Below are 15,345 nucleotides of genomic sequence, written 5' to 3'. Positions count from 1 at the left end.
AAACCCGGAGGGATGGGCAAGAAAGGTGAGAAAATGCTAAGCCACGTCTGCAATAAGCTGGAGGTTGAAGGCTGGATGTTCAGGAGCCCATTCCAGAGGGGAAAGAGGAAATATCATATAATATCGCTTATATGTGGAATCTAGAAAAATGATACAGATGAACTTATTTGCAAGGCAGAAATAGAGACACAGATGTAGAGAATGGACGTATGAATACCAGGAGGGAAGTGGGGTGGTGGGATGAATTGGGAGATTGAAACTGACATATATACACTACTATGTATAAAATAGATAACTGACGAGAACCTACTCTATGGCACAGGGCACTCTATTCAATGCTCTGTAGTGACCTAAATGGGAAGGAAATCCAAAAAAGAGGGGATATATGTATAGGTATAGCTGATTCATTTTGCTGTACAGCAGAAACTAACACAACATTGTAAAGCAACTATACTCCAATAAAAATTAATCAAAACAAAACAAAAACAAAAAACAAACTAACAAACAAACAAAAACAGGATGCGAGGGCAGGAAAAATCTAGGGAATCACAGGAGATCAAATAGAGCAGAAGACTGGACTGGGTTTCCTGGAAGACAGCTGTTGTTTGGGCAAGGCTAAAGGCTCAACCACAGTTTGAAGCACCAACTTGGCGAATTACCTTTCTCTACCCTTCTTCATCTTAAAAGGGATGTAGATTGGCTCCTCAAGTGAAGAACAGAGATCTCTGGACACAGATCAGGGCCATTCTTTCTATGAGGATAGGGGTTCATGGAGGTGGGGAGAGGTTCACCCAGAACAGGGGGTCTGGGAAGAGGGGACAGAGGATTCTGATGGAGCCCACTGCTGCCTTAGAGAGACGTAAATAACTTAGGTACGGCTATAACCACTCCACTTTCTATACTCTCCCACTTTCTCTCTATTCATTCTCCAAATCTCTCACCCACCTTCTTCCCCTCCACCTAATCCTCTATCCCAACTCTCAGGTTTTATGATATATTTTCTGACGACCCAACTACTTTTATGAGGAATGAGTTTGTGTAAACGTGTATCAGTTTGTACAGGTGTTCTTGTAAATTTTTCAACCCCTGTCTCGCCTGTGCTTATTATGCTTTCCTCTATTCTAGCAGCTATCACTTGCATTGTGGTTCTTTAAGGGCCCGTAACGCTCCTTGGCTGTGAGGCTTTGAGATCAGTGTCCTTGTCTTACTCGTCTTGGTGTCCCCTGAGTCAGCATGATTCTTGGAATGTTTTTCATTGAATATTAGAAAATTCTGCCTGCTCCTGGGATTCTAGCTAAAGCTTATGCCTCTGATGATTAAGAGATATGAAATTCCATGAAATGGAAAAATCTTGTTAAGAATGAATCATAGGATCATTGACTCTCAGGATTATAGCCTTTATGTAGAACCACCACCACCACCAACACCATTACCATCACCCTCACATATCAGACAGGAATACGAATGTCTTTACCAAACAATAACTATCTAGGTGTAGTGAGGCACAGCATGGCCACACTCATGTGGTCTCATGCTTATCTTGACCAGTTTAGATTCAAGTTTGGGGCCAGAATCAAGCAAGGGCTTGGTTAATTTTTTTTTTTTTTTTTTTTTTTGTCTGCAGCGTATCTTAGTTGCGGCACGCAGGATCTTTGTTGTGGCACTCGGGCTCTTTGTTGTGGCACTCGGGCTCTTCGTTGTGGTGCACGGGCTTCTCTCTAGCTGTGGTGTGCAGGTTTTCTCTTCTCTAGTTGTGGCACGCTGGCTCCAGGTCGTGTGGGCTCTGTAGTTGCGGCGTGTGGGTTCCAGAGCGCGTGGGATCTGTAGTTTGGGGCATGAGGTCTCTAGCTGAGGTGTGTGAGCTCAGTAGTTGTGGCGAGCGAGCTTAGTTGCCCCGCGTCATGTGGGATCTTAGTCCCCAGACCAGGGATTGAACCCATGTCCCCTACATTGCGAGATGGAGTTTTTACCACTGTACCACCAGGGAAGTCCCTGGGCTTGGTTAATTTTAAGTCATCTCTCAGGAGATCAGAATGAAAAAACAAAACTTAAAAAGAGGGAAAGAAAAACTAGGAGTTACCCAAAGAAGTACTCCTGTTAAGAAGTTTAAAATTCTTCTGTGATGTTGCTTTTTTTGATAAAGTTGCTTTGCATACTAAGTGGGTTTTCTTCTTACTCTGTGCTCACTTATACAGCAGTACTCTTTAGAGGGCACACGTAACTAGCAGTGAGTTTGAGTGAAAAAATTTCTTTTGGTTTTTCTCTCCCTCGTCCTCTCTTGGTTCCTCTGTTTTCTCCTTTCTGTCACCCAATTTCCTAAAACACATAAAAGTGTGATAAAGAATTCCTCTTTTGGGTGATAGAATGCCAGTCAGTCCAAATTCCTTGGGTTTTAAAATAGTATCAAGTAATTGTTTATCTAAATAATGGCTACTAAATAACTATCCAATCAGAATTAATTTGTTTCCCACTTTCTCTACGTTAGTTAAAAAGAGAGGGCTTCCCTGGTGGCGCAGTGGTTGGGAGTCCGCCTGCCAATGCAGGGGACACGGGTTCGTGCCCCGGTCCGGGAAGATCCCACGTGCTGCGGGGTGGCTGGGCCCGTGAGCCATGGCCGCTGAGCCTGCGCGTCCGGAGCCTGTGCTTCGCAACGGGAGAGGCCACAACAGTGAAAGGCCTCCGTACCGCAAAAAAAAAAAAAAAGAGAGAGAGAGAAATTTCTGATGCAGTGTTTATCTTGAAAATGTCTCTCCCTTTTATCTTCTTCCTCTTAGATTACAAGGCTTTTGAAGAGGCAGCTGAACATTTCCAGCCGTACATCAAATTTTTTGCTACTTTCGACAAAGGGGTAAGTACCTATGAAACCCCACTTTAACCGCTTTAAAGATCGAACTTCCCACCACTTTTCTTTTGGCCACATTAACCATCCTCTATCCATTAACACTTTCTCCAGAAGTGTTAGGAATATGGCAGTAAATATGGCAGTGAATAAGATGAGTATGAAGATGATTAATTCAGAAGCTATATAAGGGTATTTCTGAAAACATCCAATAAAGAGAGATGAACCACTCTTTATTACCTCAACACTAAGAATGGGAAGTGTGTAAGCCCAGAGTGTGCCAGGGCACTGATCACTGCTTCCTTTTTGTTTAGGGCCATCCTCTGCCTTCCTGGGGTTGCATACTTCCCCTTCTACTGGGTTAGGATGGGGGATGAAGTGGGGAGGAGCACTGACCATCTGAAGCCCTGGTGCTTCAGAAAGCACTTTCATCCTCAGGAGAAGCTATTGATGTACTTGTCTATAATTCAATGGATCTATATTTTCTGGATGTGGTAAGTTCTTTTTTAAGCCAAAGAACAGCAGAGATAGAGGGATCTTGAATCAATGGGTAATTTATTTGGGGTCTACTAAGGTTGGAGTACTCCACTCTGGCTCCTGTTACTACTAAAATGGCTACTTATTGAGTATTTTCTGTGTGTTGGGCACAATTTGATATATTGCATCTATACTATTTCTAATCCTTTAAACAACTCCGAAACAACTCTGAAAAGTAAAATACCCTGTTTCTCAGATGAGAAAAAAGATTGAGAAAGGTTAAGTAGTATCCAGGGTCTCCAGCGAATTAGTAGTAGTGCTGAGATCAAAGTTTAGGACAATCTTTACCTAAAACTCATGCCATTTCTTCTGTACCACACCATTAAGTAGAAGACTCTGTATCTGCCCTTGAGATTCAGGGTGCACACCCACACACCCACATTCATACTCACATCCACACAACACACACAGAACACACATACACAACACCCATATAACCACACACAGTACACACACTCACACAACATACAAGCATAACACATACCTCCTCACACAATCACACTCACACCCACACATATATAACACTCCCAGTACACATACATTCAAACTTACATCCACACCCTCCTACACATACGTACCCCAACTAAAGCCCTAAATCACAACGTTTACTAGAACAAATAAATCTAGGACAAACTAAGTCCTGATCAAATCCAAGTGGTAAAAGTTGAAAGTAAAAAAGGTAAAAGTTACTCCTACTGAGGAGTACGGCATGGATGAACAGTGCTCATGGGCCTTGATACTTTGAGGAGTTCAAGTTTTCTGTGAAAAACAAGAGGAAGCCTGTAGGTGCTGGAGCAGGGAAGGAGTATGGTGAAAAGAGATTGCATTAAATATACAGACATAACCACTTCTATGGATCTGACCCCAGTCTACAAGCCTATAATCCAGAAGAGAGCTCTATAATCTAAGTAATGTAATCTAAACTTGAAGAAAGTTTACCCTAATTGTTTGGATTAGAGTTGGGAGAGAGCTTGAACAAGAATATCAAAGGGAATAATAACTATCATTTATTAAGTACTTTTTATGTGTCAGGCTTTGTGCTAAGAGCTTTACATAGGTTTTCTCATTTAATCCTCTCAACACCCCTGTATAAGAGGGATTAGGATTCTCAGTCTACAGAAGCTGAAACCAAGGCACCAAGAGAGGAAGTGATTTGTGATTTGCTCAGGATCACACAGTGAGTAGGTCAGCCTGACTTCAAAGTCAACTGCTCTGTACTACTGCACCCCAGAGAAAGAAACACTACATGTCAAATGATTAGCTGCCGGCTGGCACATAGTAAGCATTCAGTAAATGTTAGCCAGTACTATTGTTAAGAAGAGGCAGTCATCTAAGCCCAGGAGGATGGAGGTTGGGAGGGGATATTAGTAGAGAAGGGGAGGTCCAGAGAAGCCTAAAGTAAATTCATCGCTGGCGTTTGGTTATGACGGGCCAGGAGTGAATAAGGTGGCTCCTGGGTAAGAACTCATCTGAGGAAAGAGAGAGTCAGGCAGGCAAGCCAGGCCAAGCAAGAAAGCCTCAGTTCTTAGAAGGGTGGTTCAATGCTGAGTTCAGGGTAGTGTCTGTTTTTAGGTGTGCCTCCCAGCCCAACCATATGGCTTCATATCTGTGGCCCATGAAGAAGGTGAGGTCAGGCTATAATTAAAAACTCAGAAGGCTCTTCGCTAAAAACTCTGTAAGACAGAGCCATAAGTGCCCTTGTTCATATAGCCTCGTGGGATTTTATAACATTTGTAAAGAGAAAGATGCACTCTCTTCCTCTATACAGAACACAGAAGGAAGAGCTGTTTCACTGAGTGGACCGAATCATGCCATTTGGGACTTGAGAACTTTCACTCATCAGTTGCGGAGTGGGGGAAATGGTGGGGTCCAGAAGGCATGGCTGCCCCCAGTCCAAGACTCAGTGGTGTCCAGCAGGGGGTGCTAGAGGAGAAGAGGTGGGTGGAAGGACCTGGTTGTGAGACACATCCTAGGGAATCCCAGAGGGACCTGGGGAAGGGGAGGTGCTTTATAGATGTTTGAAGTCAGGAGAGGCAAGGGCCCGGGAAGCCCTAATGCAGTCCCAAAGATGAAAAACTAACTGGCAGAGGTTGAGATGACTAGAGGACCTGGCCACTGTTGACACGAAGGAGAGAAAGACGAGAGAAGACACACAAATAACTTAAGATCGCAAGTCTCTGCTTCAAGACAACAAAGATTGTAAAGCTACTGAAAACATTAGGAAATCTAGGAAGAAGAATCTATATATAGGAACATAAGATGGGGTGACGAGCTCTAATCTCTACAAGCTGGGAAGACATTCAACTGGAAGGATCTTTCATTTATTGATTCATTCACTCACTTAGCAAGCATTTATTGAGTGCCTGTTATGTGCCAGGCACTCTTCCAGATGCCAGGGACACAATGTTGAGCAAAACAGATTCCTATCTTTGTAGAATTTAGAGTTTAGTGTATGGGATTGGTGGGGAAGGTCTGGGAAAGGAAAAGATGGGAAGACAGAAAGTAAGTAAACAAACAAATAAATATATTATATTAATTATAAATATATTATATTAAACCAATAAATATATTATAATACAATAAATATATTATATGAGTTGGAGAACTACAAAGAGGATGAGATATCAGGGTCGCTGATGTAGATTTGGGAGTTTAGTAGTTTCCAACCACTGTCCATATTGGTATGCCCCAAGGAGCTTTTAAAAGCAAGGATTCTTGAGTCCCATCTTGGAAATTTTGATTTTTCTAGCATTGTGACCAGGCCCAGAAATATGCATATTTCTAAAAGCTCCCTGAGAGATTTTACCTGGCACACAGGTTTGGGACCAGCACTGATCTATGGATCTTGATCCTACATCAAGCTACACAAGGGCCTAACCTCCCTAAAGCAAGTGGAGCAAGAGTCAGAGGGCTAAGGATGGTGTCTACTCTATGGCACCTCACAACCTGAAAAATGTCAGTTCTAATCATCTCATGCTATCTCCCACTGGCCTGTTCTTTTCTTGGAGTGAACAGTGAGAAGCAAAATCATTTTTTGAACCATATTGGTCCAAAAGAAGCTGTGATTCTCTAAACAAAGTTGATGGGCGAGACAGATGTTGAGAAGACCTAAATTCATTGAGTTGTTTTCATCTGCAACAACCAAAATGGCTTGCTAACTTGTAGAAAAACATCTGTTATCAAAATTCATACACATGAAACTGTCAAAAAAATTGTACTTTGTAACTTTCTTGTCTTTGGCATACTCCATTCCTACTATTTTTTTAAGTACAAAAGAATTCATTATATGGACCTCTTGAGTTTTTAATAGTAAAATCCATTCTTACCATCCATGAAACAGGTCTCCTCCCAGAACAGAACCTTGGATATAGTAGACCCCACTAAATATTTATTGAAGGAATGAAAGAATCAATGCCTCAATCAATCAAATCTCCTTCAGTCTTTACCATCCAAGATACAATTAAAAGAATGGAAGAAAGGAATTCTCTGAGATTCGAAATGAGGAAATTCTATGGTAGTGATGGGGATATAGTGAACAGGTCTCTGGAAAATTTTGCTCAGGGTTCCAAAGACTTAAATTTACGAACATCATAATCCAACTTTACATTCATGGTCTTAACACTACAGACCCTAACATACACACACACATACACATGCACACTCACGTGCATAGGTGCATCTCCACTGCTTACCTCAATGGAGGGTCTGATGAGCTCCTTTTCACCTTCAGGAAGCCTTCGTTCTGGCAGACTGTGCTAGGGATGAACTGATGAGAACGTGTTACAAGAGGTAGAAGGAAACCTCTCACTGTGACATGCGCAGTGTCAAGGCAATACTTAAAGGGACAAAAATTCCTTTCTGTACAGTGTCAAGAAGAAGGTAGTTTTCAGATGAAAGGAAAGTTGGAACGGAGGCAAATTGTTAGTTGAGAACACTCTGCTTGACAAATTGCATACTCAAATTGTGCCTCAGGTCTGTCATTTGTAAAATAAGTATAATAATAGTTCTTACCTCATACAGTCAAAGGGGGGATTCATAAAGTAATCAACTGAAAACACTTTGCAGCAGTGCCTGGCACATAGTAAGCCCTCCATATGTTTGCTATTATTTGTTTTTGCTCATCTGCTCACGTCCTACTTCATATAAACACAGTTTCCTGGTTCCTAAGATATGTAGTAAGTGAACTCAGAAAACCAGAATCCAATGTCATTTTCAAGCCCATTCTATGATGGGCCCAGCTTTGTGAAGAACTGTGTGTAAACCCAAACGGTGGTTGTAGAGTTGCTCTTTCCTCCCTTCCTCCAACCACACTCCTCACCCCCACCCCATTGAAGAGGGAAAAAAGTAAGAAAAAACCCCCACACCTTCTTGTCCTTTAAAACCAAATCAACATGACCATTAAATCTCTTTGACTGCGGCTCTTAACACAGCTTGTTTTCATTAGCTCTGAGTAGGATGTTGGTATTTCTTTCCCTTAAGTCCTTAAGAAATGTCTTTTGGAATATAGTGACCTGGATGAATAGCAATTGACGACAAAAGCCATAGGGATACCAGTGTGTGCTCAGAATGGACCTCCTTGTGTAATAGCTTATGTAACACCCAGTTCCTCCCCCTCACCAATTAGTCACGGCTGCCCTGGGCCTCCACACTGTTGGTTACCACCACAGGGTGTCAGCTCTTAGGCAATTCCTCTTTATTTTCAAGGGAACCACTGTTCATCCCTGTGCTTTCTTGGACCACGGCTTTGAACTAGAAAAGAATGGCATTTGGTTTTCTACAGAGCATTGCACATTCCAGGCCTCTCAAATCATTTCACAAAAGGAGATGAGAGTTCAGCAGCTCTGCAGGCGAACACAGCAACCATTCTGCCCTGACCAGACCACGTAGCCACGTTAATGAAGAGCGCAGATGGCTCCCAGGCTATGGACTGGCTCCCCATGCTTTTTATTTGGTACAGCATGAGCAACTCATCCCAGCTGGCTGGGTACTATCCCAGTGTTAGCACTGAAAGTCTGAATCCTGGGAAACCCCTCCACTCTGGACAAACCAGGATGGTGGGTCACCTTCTGACAGGTAACTAACCAGGCAGTTCCCAGAGCCTGAGAAACCATAAAACAAGCCCAGGACTGAGAGACAACCCTTGGGCCAATGCTTTAACCAAAATAGCAATTAGGGTTTATGAGCTGATCGAGGACAGATTACTGGGTTGGCCTCTGATCTGAGTACCTGTATGCTTTAAATGGTTTTTGTCAATTGCCTGTTCTATCAAAACGGATTCAATTAAATCCATACATCCCAGGACACTGAACATGATCTGTTGACATTTGCTTCCTCCTCCAGCCCCTGGCAAATACAGTAGAGTGATGGTGATGGTGGAATTAAATTTCCCACCTTTCATTCTGACTGCTCTCTGGCCCTGATTGGATCTCATTTGCCAGAGAAGTTTTTTGTCTATCTGTCCTTTGATCACAAAAGTAGATCGGTTCAGGGCTTCCCTGGTGGCGCAGTGGTTGAGAGTCCGCCTGCTGATGCAGGGGACACGGGTTCGTGCCCCGGTTTGGGAAGATTCCACATGCCGTGGAGCGGCTGGGCCCGTGGGCCATGGCCGCTGAGCCTGCGCGTCCAGAGCCTGTGCTCTGCAGCGGGAGAGGCCACAAGAGTGAGAGGCCCGCGTACCGCAAAAAAAAAAAAAAAAAAGTAGATCAGTCCAGCCAGGTGGATCGATGAGTTAGGTGATGAGTTCCTAGCATTTCAATGTTTAAGTTAAAACCATGCATACACTTTCATGTCTTTTGCAGAGAACACACACACTTGTAGCTGGACAACCCATTGCTACTCTAGACTGGTGTTCAAGGAAACTATTGTCTTACTTCTAACTGTTACAGGTTGCAAAGAAATTGTCCTTGAAGATGAATGAGGTTGACTTCTATGAGCCATTTATGGACGAGCCCATTGCCATCCCTGACAAACCCTACACAGAAGAGGAGCTTGTGGAGTTTGTGAAGGAGCACCAAAGGTGTCCCAGATGGCATGCAGGGGTGGGGGCAGGGGGGATCCAGGGCCTGGGAGATGGAGAAAAGCCTCTCAGTCCTACAATTTCAGACCCCCAAGGGCAACAACCTGGAGTTAGTAACCAAGCAGAACTGAACTCAGTAGTGTGGCTTTGTTGGTCATTGATCAGTGGCAGGGATGTTGCTATATTTTCTGAATATGGGTCTACACTTGCAAACAAGGTTAGACCACCTCCCTGCAGTGAGGAATGTAAGTAAATTCTACAATGATAATGATAATGATAGTGATTTAGTGACAGCCTCCTAAAGTACTATGCTAGGTGCTTTTGGAAACTATTTTACCTACTCTTCAACATTATGGGGTAATTATTATCATCCTAATTTTACAGATCAAGGAATTAGGCTCAGGGTAGTTGAGTAACTTAGTCAAGGATGAACATTTTATGCATAGAACTTCTGGGAGAGGAATAGTTGATACCACCAGCTCTAGCACGGATCAGCAAGCTTTTTCTACAAAGGGCCAGATAATAAATATTTCAGGCTCTATGGGCCAGATGGTCTCTGTTGCAAATACTCAATTCTGCCGTTATAGTGTGCAAGCAGTCACAGGCCATACGTAAATAAATGGGTGTGGCTCTGTCCCAAAAGAAATTTATTTATAAAAACAGGGGCCTCCCTGGTGGCGCAGTGGTTGAGAGTCCGCCTGCCGATGCAGGGGATACGGGTTCGTGCCCCGGTCTGGGAGGATCCCATATGCCGCGGAGCGGCTGGGCCCGTGAGCCATGGCCGCTGAGCCTGTGCGTCCGGAGCCTGTGCTCCGCAACGGGAGAGGCCACAGCAGTGAGAGGCCCGCGTACAGCAAAAAAAAAAAAAAAAAAAAAAAAAAAAAACAGGAGCCATTGTCTGGATTTGACCCACCAGCTGTAGTTTGCTGACCCCAGCTCTTAAGGGAGGGACAATACTGGAACATGGAATATGGTGGTGGTTCACCCTCTCACCTACCCGCCCTCCCCTCCACATGCTCACATAGGTTCATTGACCATGGAGCATCATGATTCCATCACCCAGTCAGCTTGGTCCCTACAGGGATGCAGCACTTGGAGGAACAAATATCAACATGTCTAACAGTATTTGTCAACATTCAAAAAGAAATGAAACCATGAGCAAAAGATAGATCCAACCTGCTCCTCCAAACATCCCTAAAGGGCTTTTGATGGATGACCCTGGTGATAAAACAACTGTAGTTCTGGGCTGTTTTCTCTCCTGGGTCTCCTCATTCTGGGCCTGCTCTGGGTTCTCAGGAGTGGCAGCTGTATGTGAGGAGGGAAATGGCTTCTTGGCCTGGGAGTGAGCTGACTCCGTGCCCTCTGACCCATTATTTGTAATAGATTTTATAATCCTTGGATCAAATGGGCCCATGAAAAGGCTGAGAGCTTTAGGCCCAGCTCTGTGTGTGACCCAACAGGGTCAACCTGCTCTGTCTCCTTAGGGGAGAAAACAGGTATGTAGACACTCTTGAAAATGGACCAACATCTCATTCTACGTTTCACTGTGCTGAGGCTTTGGTGTCAGCCGAGGTAGTCCCTACTCAAAAAAGCTCATCTTTTTTTTTTTTCAGACCCACTCTACGTCGCTTGCGCCCAGAAGATATGTTTGAAACATGGGTAAGAAAGTGGCAAACTCATTCTGCTTTGTAGAGATGGGTATATTCCCCAGGAGGAATACCCCTTTGAGTTCCAAAACTCAAACCAAGTCTTATTTGCCTGGAGTGGATGTCTGGATGGTGGAGAATTTGAAATGTGGACAATATCACACTGAGTTACAACCCAGTTCTTCTGGGCTGGCCAGTAGGCAAAATTACTCTATCTCTGAGTTCATTTCCTAGAGTTTCTACTGGCTTTCATTCACTGGCCACCAGAGACCCAAGGTCACATGGTAGGAGGAGCTCAGACCACGAGTTACATACAGACTTGAGCTCAAGCCACAATCTGCCACCTAGTAGCTTTGCATCCTAGATCAAGTCACGTGGCCTTTCTGAGCTTTAATTTCTATATCTAAAATCAGGCTTTTTATAAGGATGAAAGGTGTGAAGAACCCAGACATAGGGGGTACTCCATTAATGCATGGTAGCTGTTTTTGTAAATGTCAACTCAAGGCACTGGAAAATGCTGAGTCAGACTGTCCCCTAGGTCTGTGTCATGGACAAGATGTAAGGTGGGTCAAATTGCATTAGAAAGAGGGCCTTGGAGATACACTCCCCCCCCCACCTCCCAGCTTTATACAAAATTCTGTAAACAGTAACAACCAAAGTCTATGGAGCATTTTTCAAAGCATTTCATGCATCTTTTTACTTGGATCTCTCAACAGTTCTAGAAAGTGATATAGAACAAGTATTATTTTAGCTTCCTGGGGAAACTGGCAATCATACAGATTAAATTAATTACTCATGGATACATAGCTAATAAACATTAGATCTTGGGACTTAAATTTAGACCACCTGGAGCCACATCTCATTTCTCCAGTATACCTCCTAGAGTGGGCCATGTCCCCATAAGGCAACATTCTGGCGGGGAGGGAGCAGAAAGGGATTAACATGGAGGCATATATTTACTCTCTAACTCAGAGTCTAAAGTGACAGATGAACAGAACCGTGGAGTAACTTGACACTTTCTGTTTTACTGGCACGTAACTTCTTTGGATGTCTGAAGGTAGAACAAACATTTCACACCGAAGGCAAATGATCTGGTCCAGAGGAGTGGACTATTGAAGAACAACACAGCACAATAGAAACATTTTTTCCTAACATTTAAACCTTTCAAAAATTTAACCTTTAGGAGGTCTCATTATTAGATTTAAAAATAAAAAAAAGCATATAACAGTGCTTTGAAAATAATATTCCTTTTTAAAAGTTTCACTTTTCACCTTAAACAATTTCAGACTTATAAAAAATAGTGCAAAGAATTCCATGATCTCTTTACCCAGATTCCCCAAATGTTAACATTTTACTCCTTTTGCTTTATCACACACTCTCTTGATAGATATACAGATTTTTTCCTGAACTGTCTGAGAGTAAGTAGCAGACCCAATTCCCCTTTGCTCCTATATACTTCAGAAGTTGTCTAAAAACAAGAACTTTCTCTTACATAATCATAGTGTGCTTATCAAAATCAGGAAATTAATACTAATACAATTCCACGTTTAAATTGACCAGTTGTCACTAATATCCTTCATAGCAAGAGAAAACATTTGTTTTTTCCTGGCCCAGGATCCAATCCTGGATCACAGGCTTATGTTTGGTTGTTGTTTCTTCAGTTGCCTTTAATCTGGAAGAGGGTGATGGTTTTTTTCTTTCATGACACAAGGTACCATTTTAAATCAAGAGTGATTATTACTGTTCTGTTCTGCTATGCCTTTATCTTTACTTCTTCTTCTTATTTTGTTCATTCTTAAAAGATAAGTCTCTAGGCTCCTGGAAGGGAGACACTGCAAAATTGTAGAACCCTTCTCTCACGCCTTTCCTCACTGACATAGCAGTATCACACCCCAAACCACCACACCATAGCGGGAGATGTCCTGTCCCCTCCTTCTGATCACAGACACCCCTAATCCTCCACACTGCCCTGAAGAAATGCTCTCTCTCCCATATCGGAGGTAGATGTTCAGAAAGAAAGTTCACTGCCTGGCTTCACTGGAACCCATTCTCTGCTTTCTTTTCACTTAGTAAGTTACAGCTTTTGCTATACTATAAGATAACAGTGATGGCTCACATTATTATATACTCAATTGTTTTCTAGTTGGGAAAGGGCTGTGTATTGAAGTTAACCAGGTAGAGAAAAGGGCAACCAGACTGGTTTACTCCTTTCCAACACCCCATCATGGAATACCCACATGATTCCCCAGAAGCCCTAGCCAGACCTAGTCAGCCCCTCATCCAAGTCTCCAACTAGGGAGGGAGGGCAAGACAGGCCATCCAGGGTTATCTTCACATCCTGAAAAAGGAGGAACAGAAATCAGTCTGTCAGAAGGCTCTTTGGGGAACCCCTCTGCCTATCCCCAACCCATCCACATGTGCCCACCCCCAAAGCAGCATCTTCCAGGGCTACTTGGCCATAGCAACTTAAACCCCACATGTTGGGGAAAGTGACCAGCTCATGAACTTAAAAGTCTTTATCTTCAATACCCACTTCCTTAGACATTGCAAGATATTTAAATAAAATAGTAAAACTAAGTAGAGCTAAAGCAACTATTGACCTTCTTCTCTCCCAAACGCTACAGGTTTTTAAAGCAGCAAATCATAGAAGACACATAACTTATTATTCCTAAAAACATTATTCCTAGTAATATTTGCTGTGTGAAAATCAGACAGCTATTTATTTATTTATTTAGAATATTCAAAGAATGTCAAGGTAGAGCAGGGCGGTCCAGACCCAATGCTGACCTGTCCTTCCTCTTTGAGACTCCACCTTCCCACCAGCTCTCCATCCTAGCAAGTGGTCAGCCAGAGTCCTTAGCAAAAGCCCACAGAAATGGGAGTCAGCAGTTCTTTCTAAAAGAATCTTCCCTTGGTTGCAATAGGAAAGTAGTTCCCAGAGGGGGGCAGAGATCTCCTCCAGATGAGCCTCTGCACCACTTCACTGCCCCTTAGTTAGGGAGTCTGACAGTTTTAACTGCTTCTTTTTTTCCTTTGCATTTCTTCATTCAACATGAGAGCAAACATTCAACCAAGACTGGAAAGAAACAGAGTTAAATATGAACAGTGGTAATTTATCTGATTGGTGGGTAATTGATGTTTCATTTCTCCTTGGTATCTCTAATATTTGCTAATTTTCTTCAAGTGGTATGTAAGATTTTTATCACTATATTCTTTTTTTTTAAGTCAATAAACATTAAGAAGAACCTATTACATTGTGCTAAGTACAGAGGTTATAAAAATAAGCCTTGCTGTCCTGTCCTTAGGAATCCAAGGTTGAGTAGATGAAACAGTCACGATAATACAACACCAGCCCAGTATGCTTGTTGCTATGACAGAGGGACATACAAAGTGCTAGGGAATCTAGAGTAAGGTATTCACCAAAGTAACTCCCAAATTTCCACTTCTTTGGGGGATCTAGTGCTCAGACACTTTGTATAAAAGCCCCTTCTTGGCCTCTTTCAACTTAAGTAAGAGCCACTGACCAGAGTTCACAACATCTTCTGCAAAACCTGTGGAGAGACAATAGATTTATGGAGCCCATTCTGCTGTTGTTTGTAACGTCAGGAAGGAAAATCTTTCCTCTACCCTCTTAGGTTCATTTCTTAGGGCCTACAAATTAACCTGACAAAAGACAGATTGGCAAGAGAAAAAAAAAAAACAGATTTAATTAGCTATTTATGCATGCGAGTTCACAAACATGATTCAAGGAGGGGCTTATATACCATCTTAATGGGGAATGGGGCGGGGTAAGGGCAGAGGAGCACTTCTGGGAGAACGAAATGACTTTTTGGAAAGATAAATGGGCCCTTAGGAGAAGAGATGGCAGATATGATAGTTTTGTGATAATGTCTATCTGAGAAAAGAAAATTAGAGTGATATCAAGTTCTTTGGGGAGGCTCTACTTTTAGGCAGATAAAAGATTTCAGGAATTCAAATGCCTTCAGCCAAAATAGTTTTTATGCCACAGTGGCTTATTCTGGACCCCTTCAGTGAGAAAGAGCATGGGCTTTGGGGCCAGACAGAACTGGCTTGAATCCCAGTTATGTCACGTACCATCTCATGCCTTAAGGTAAGTCACTTAATTCTTGAAGCATTGAATAGGAATAAGACTTTGATTTGAGATTTAGAAACAATGTATTTACAAAGTACTGATACAGAGGGTGGCAAATATTATTGTCTCCATTTTCATCATCATTATTATTTTAAGCCATAATGCCTTCCCTCAGAGAGCTTGCCATCTGGTTGAGAAGAGATTTGTGCAATTA

At 42.7% G+C, this 15,345-nt stretch overlaps 1 protein-coding gene across 1 annotated transcript in view; it reads left to right on the top strand.

Moving 5' to 3' along the window:
• The window catches only part of CASQ2 (calsequestrin 2), a gene marked incomplete at its 3' end in the record, with an annotated part of 62,923 nt that overhangs the window by 31,301 nt on the left and 16,277 nt on the right, over window positions 1-15,345 (top strand). Inside the window, exons 5-7 of the mRNA XM_082615084.1 lie at window positions 2,775-2,848; window positions 9,262-9,392; window positions 11,006-11,051. Coding sequence (XP_082471210.1) covers window positions 2,775-2,848; window positions 9,262-9,392; window positions 11,006-11,051 — 251 coding nt within the window. The remainder of the gene's footprint in view (window positions 1-2,774; window positions 2,849-9,261; window positions 9,393-11,005; window positions 11,052-15,345) is intronic.

The sequence above is a fragment of the Mesoplodon mirus genome, assembly GCF_964341445.2.
Source record: "Mesoplodon mirus genome assembly, chromosome: 3".
Classification (NCBI taxonomy): domain Eukaryota; kingdom Metazoa; phylum Chordata; class Mammalia; order Artiodactyla; family Ziphiidae; genus Mesoplodon; species Mesoplodon mirus.
This window is presented reverse-complemented; position numbering and strand designations above follow the sequence as displayed.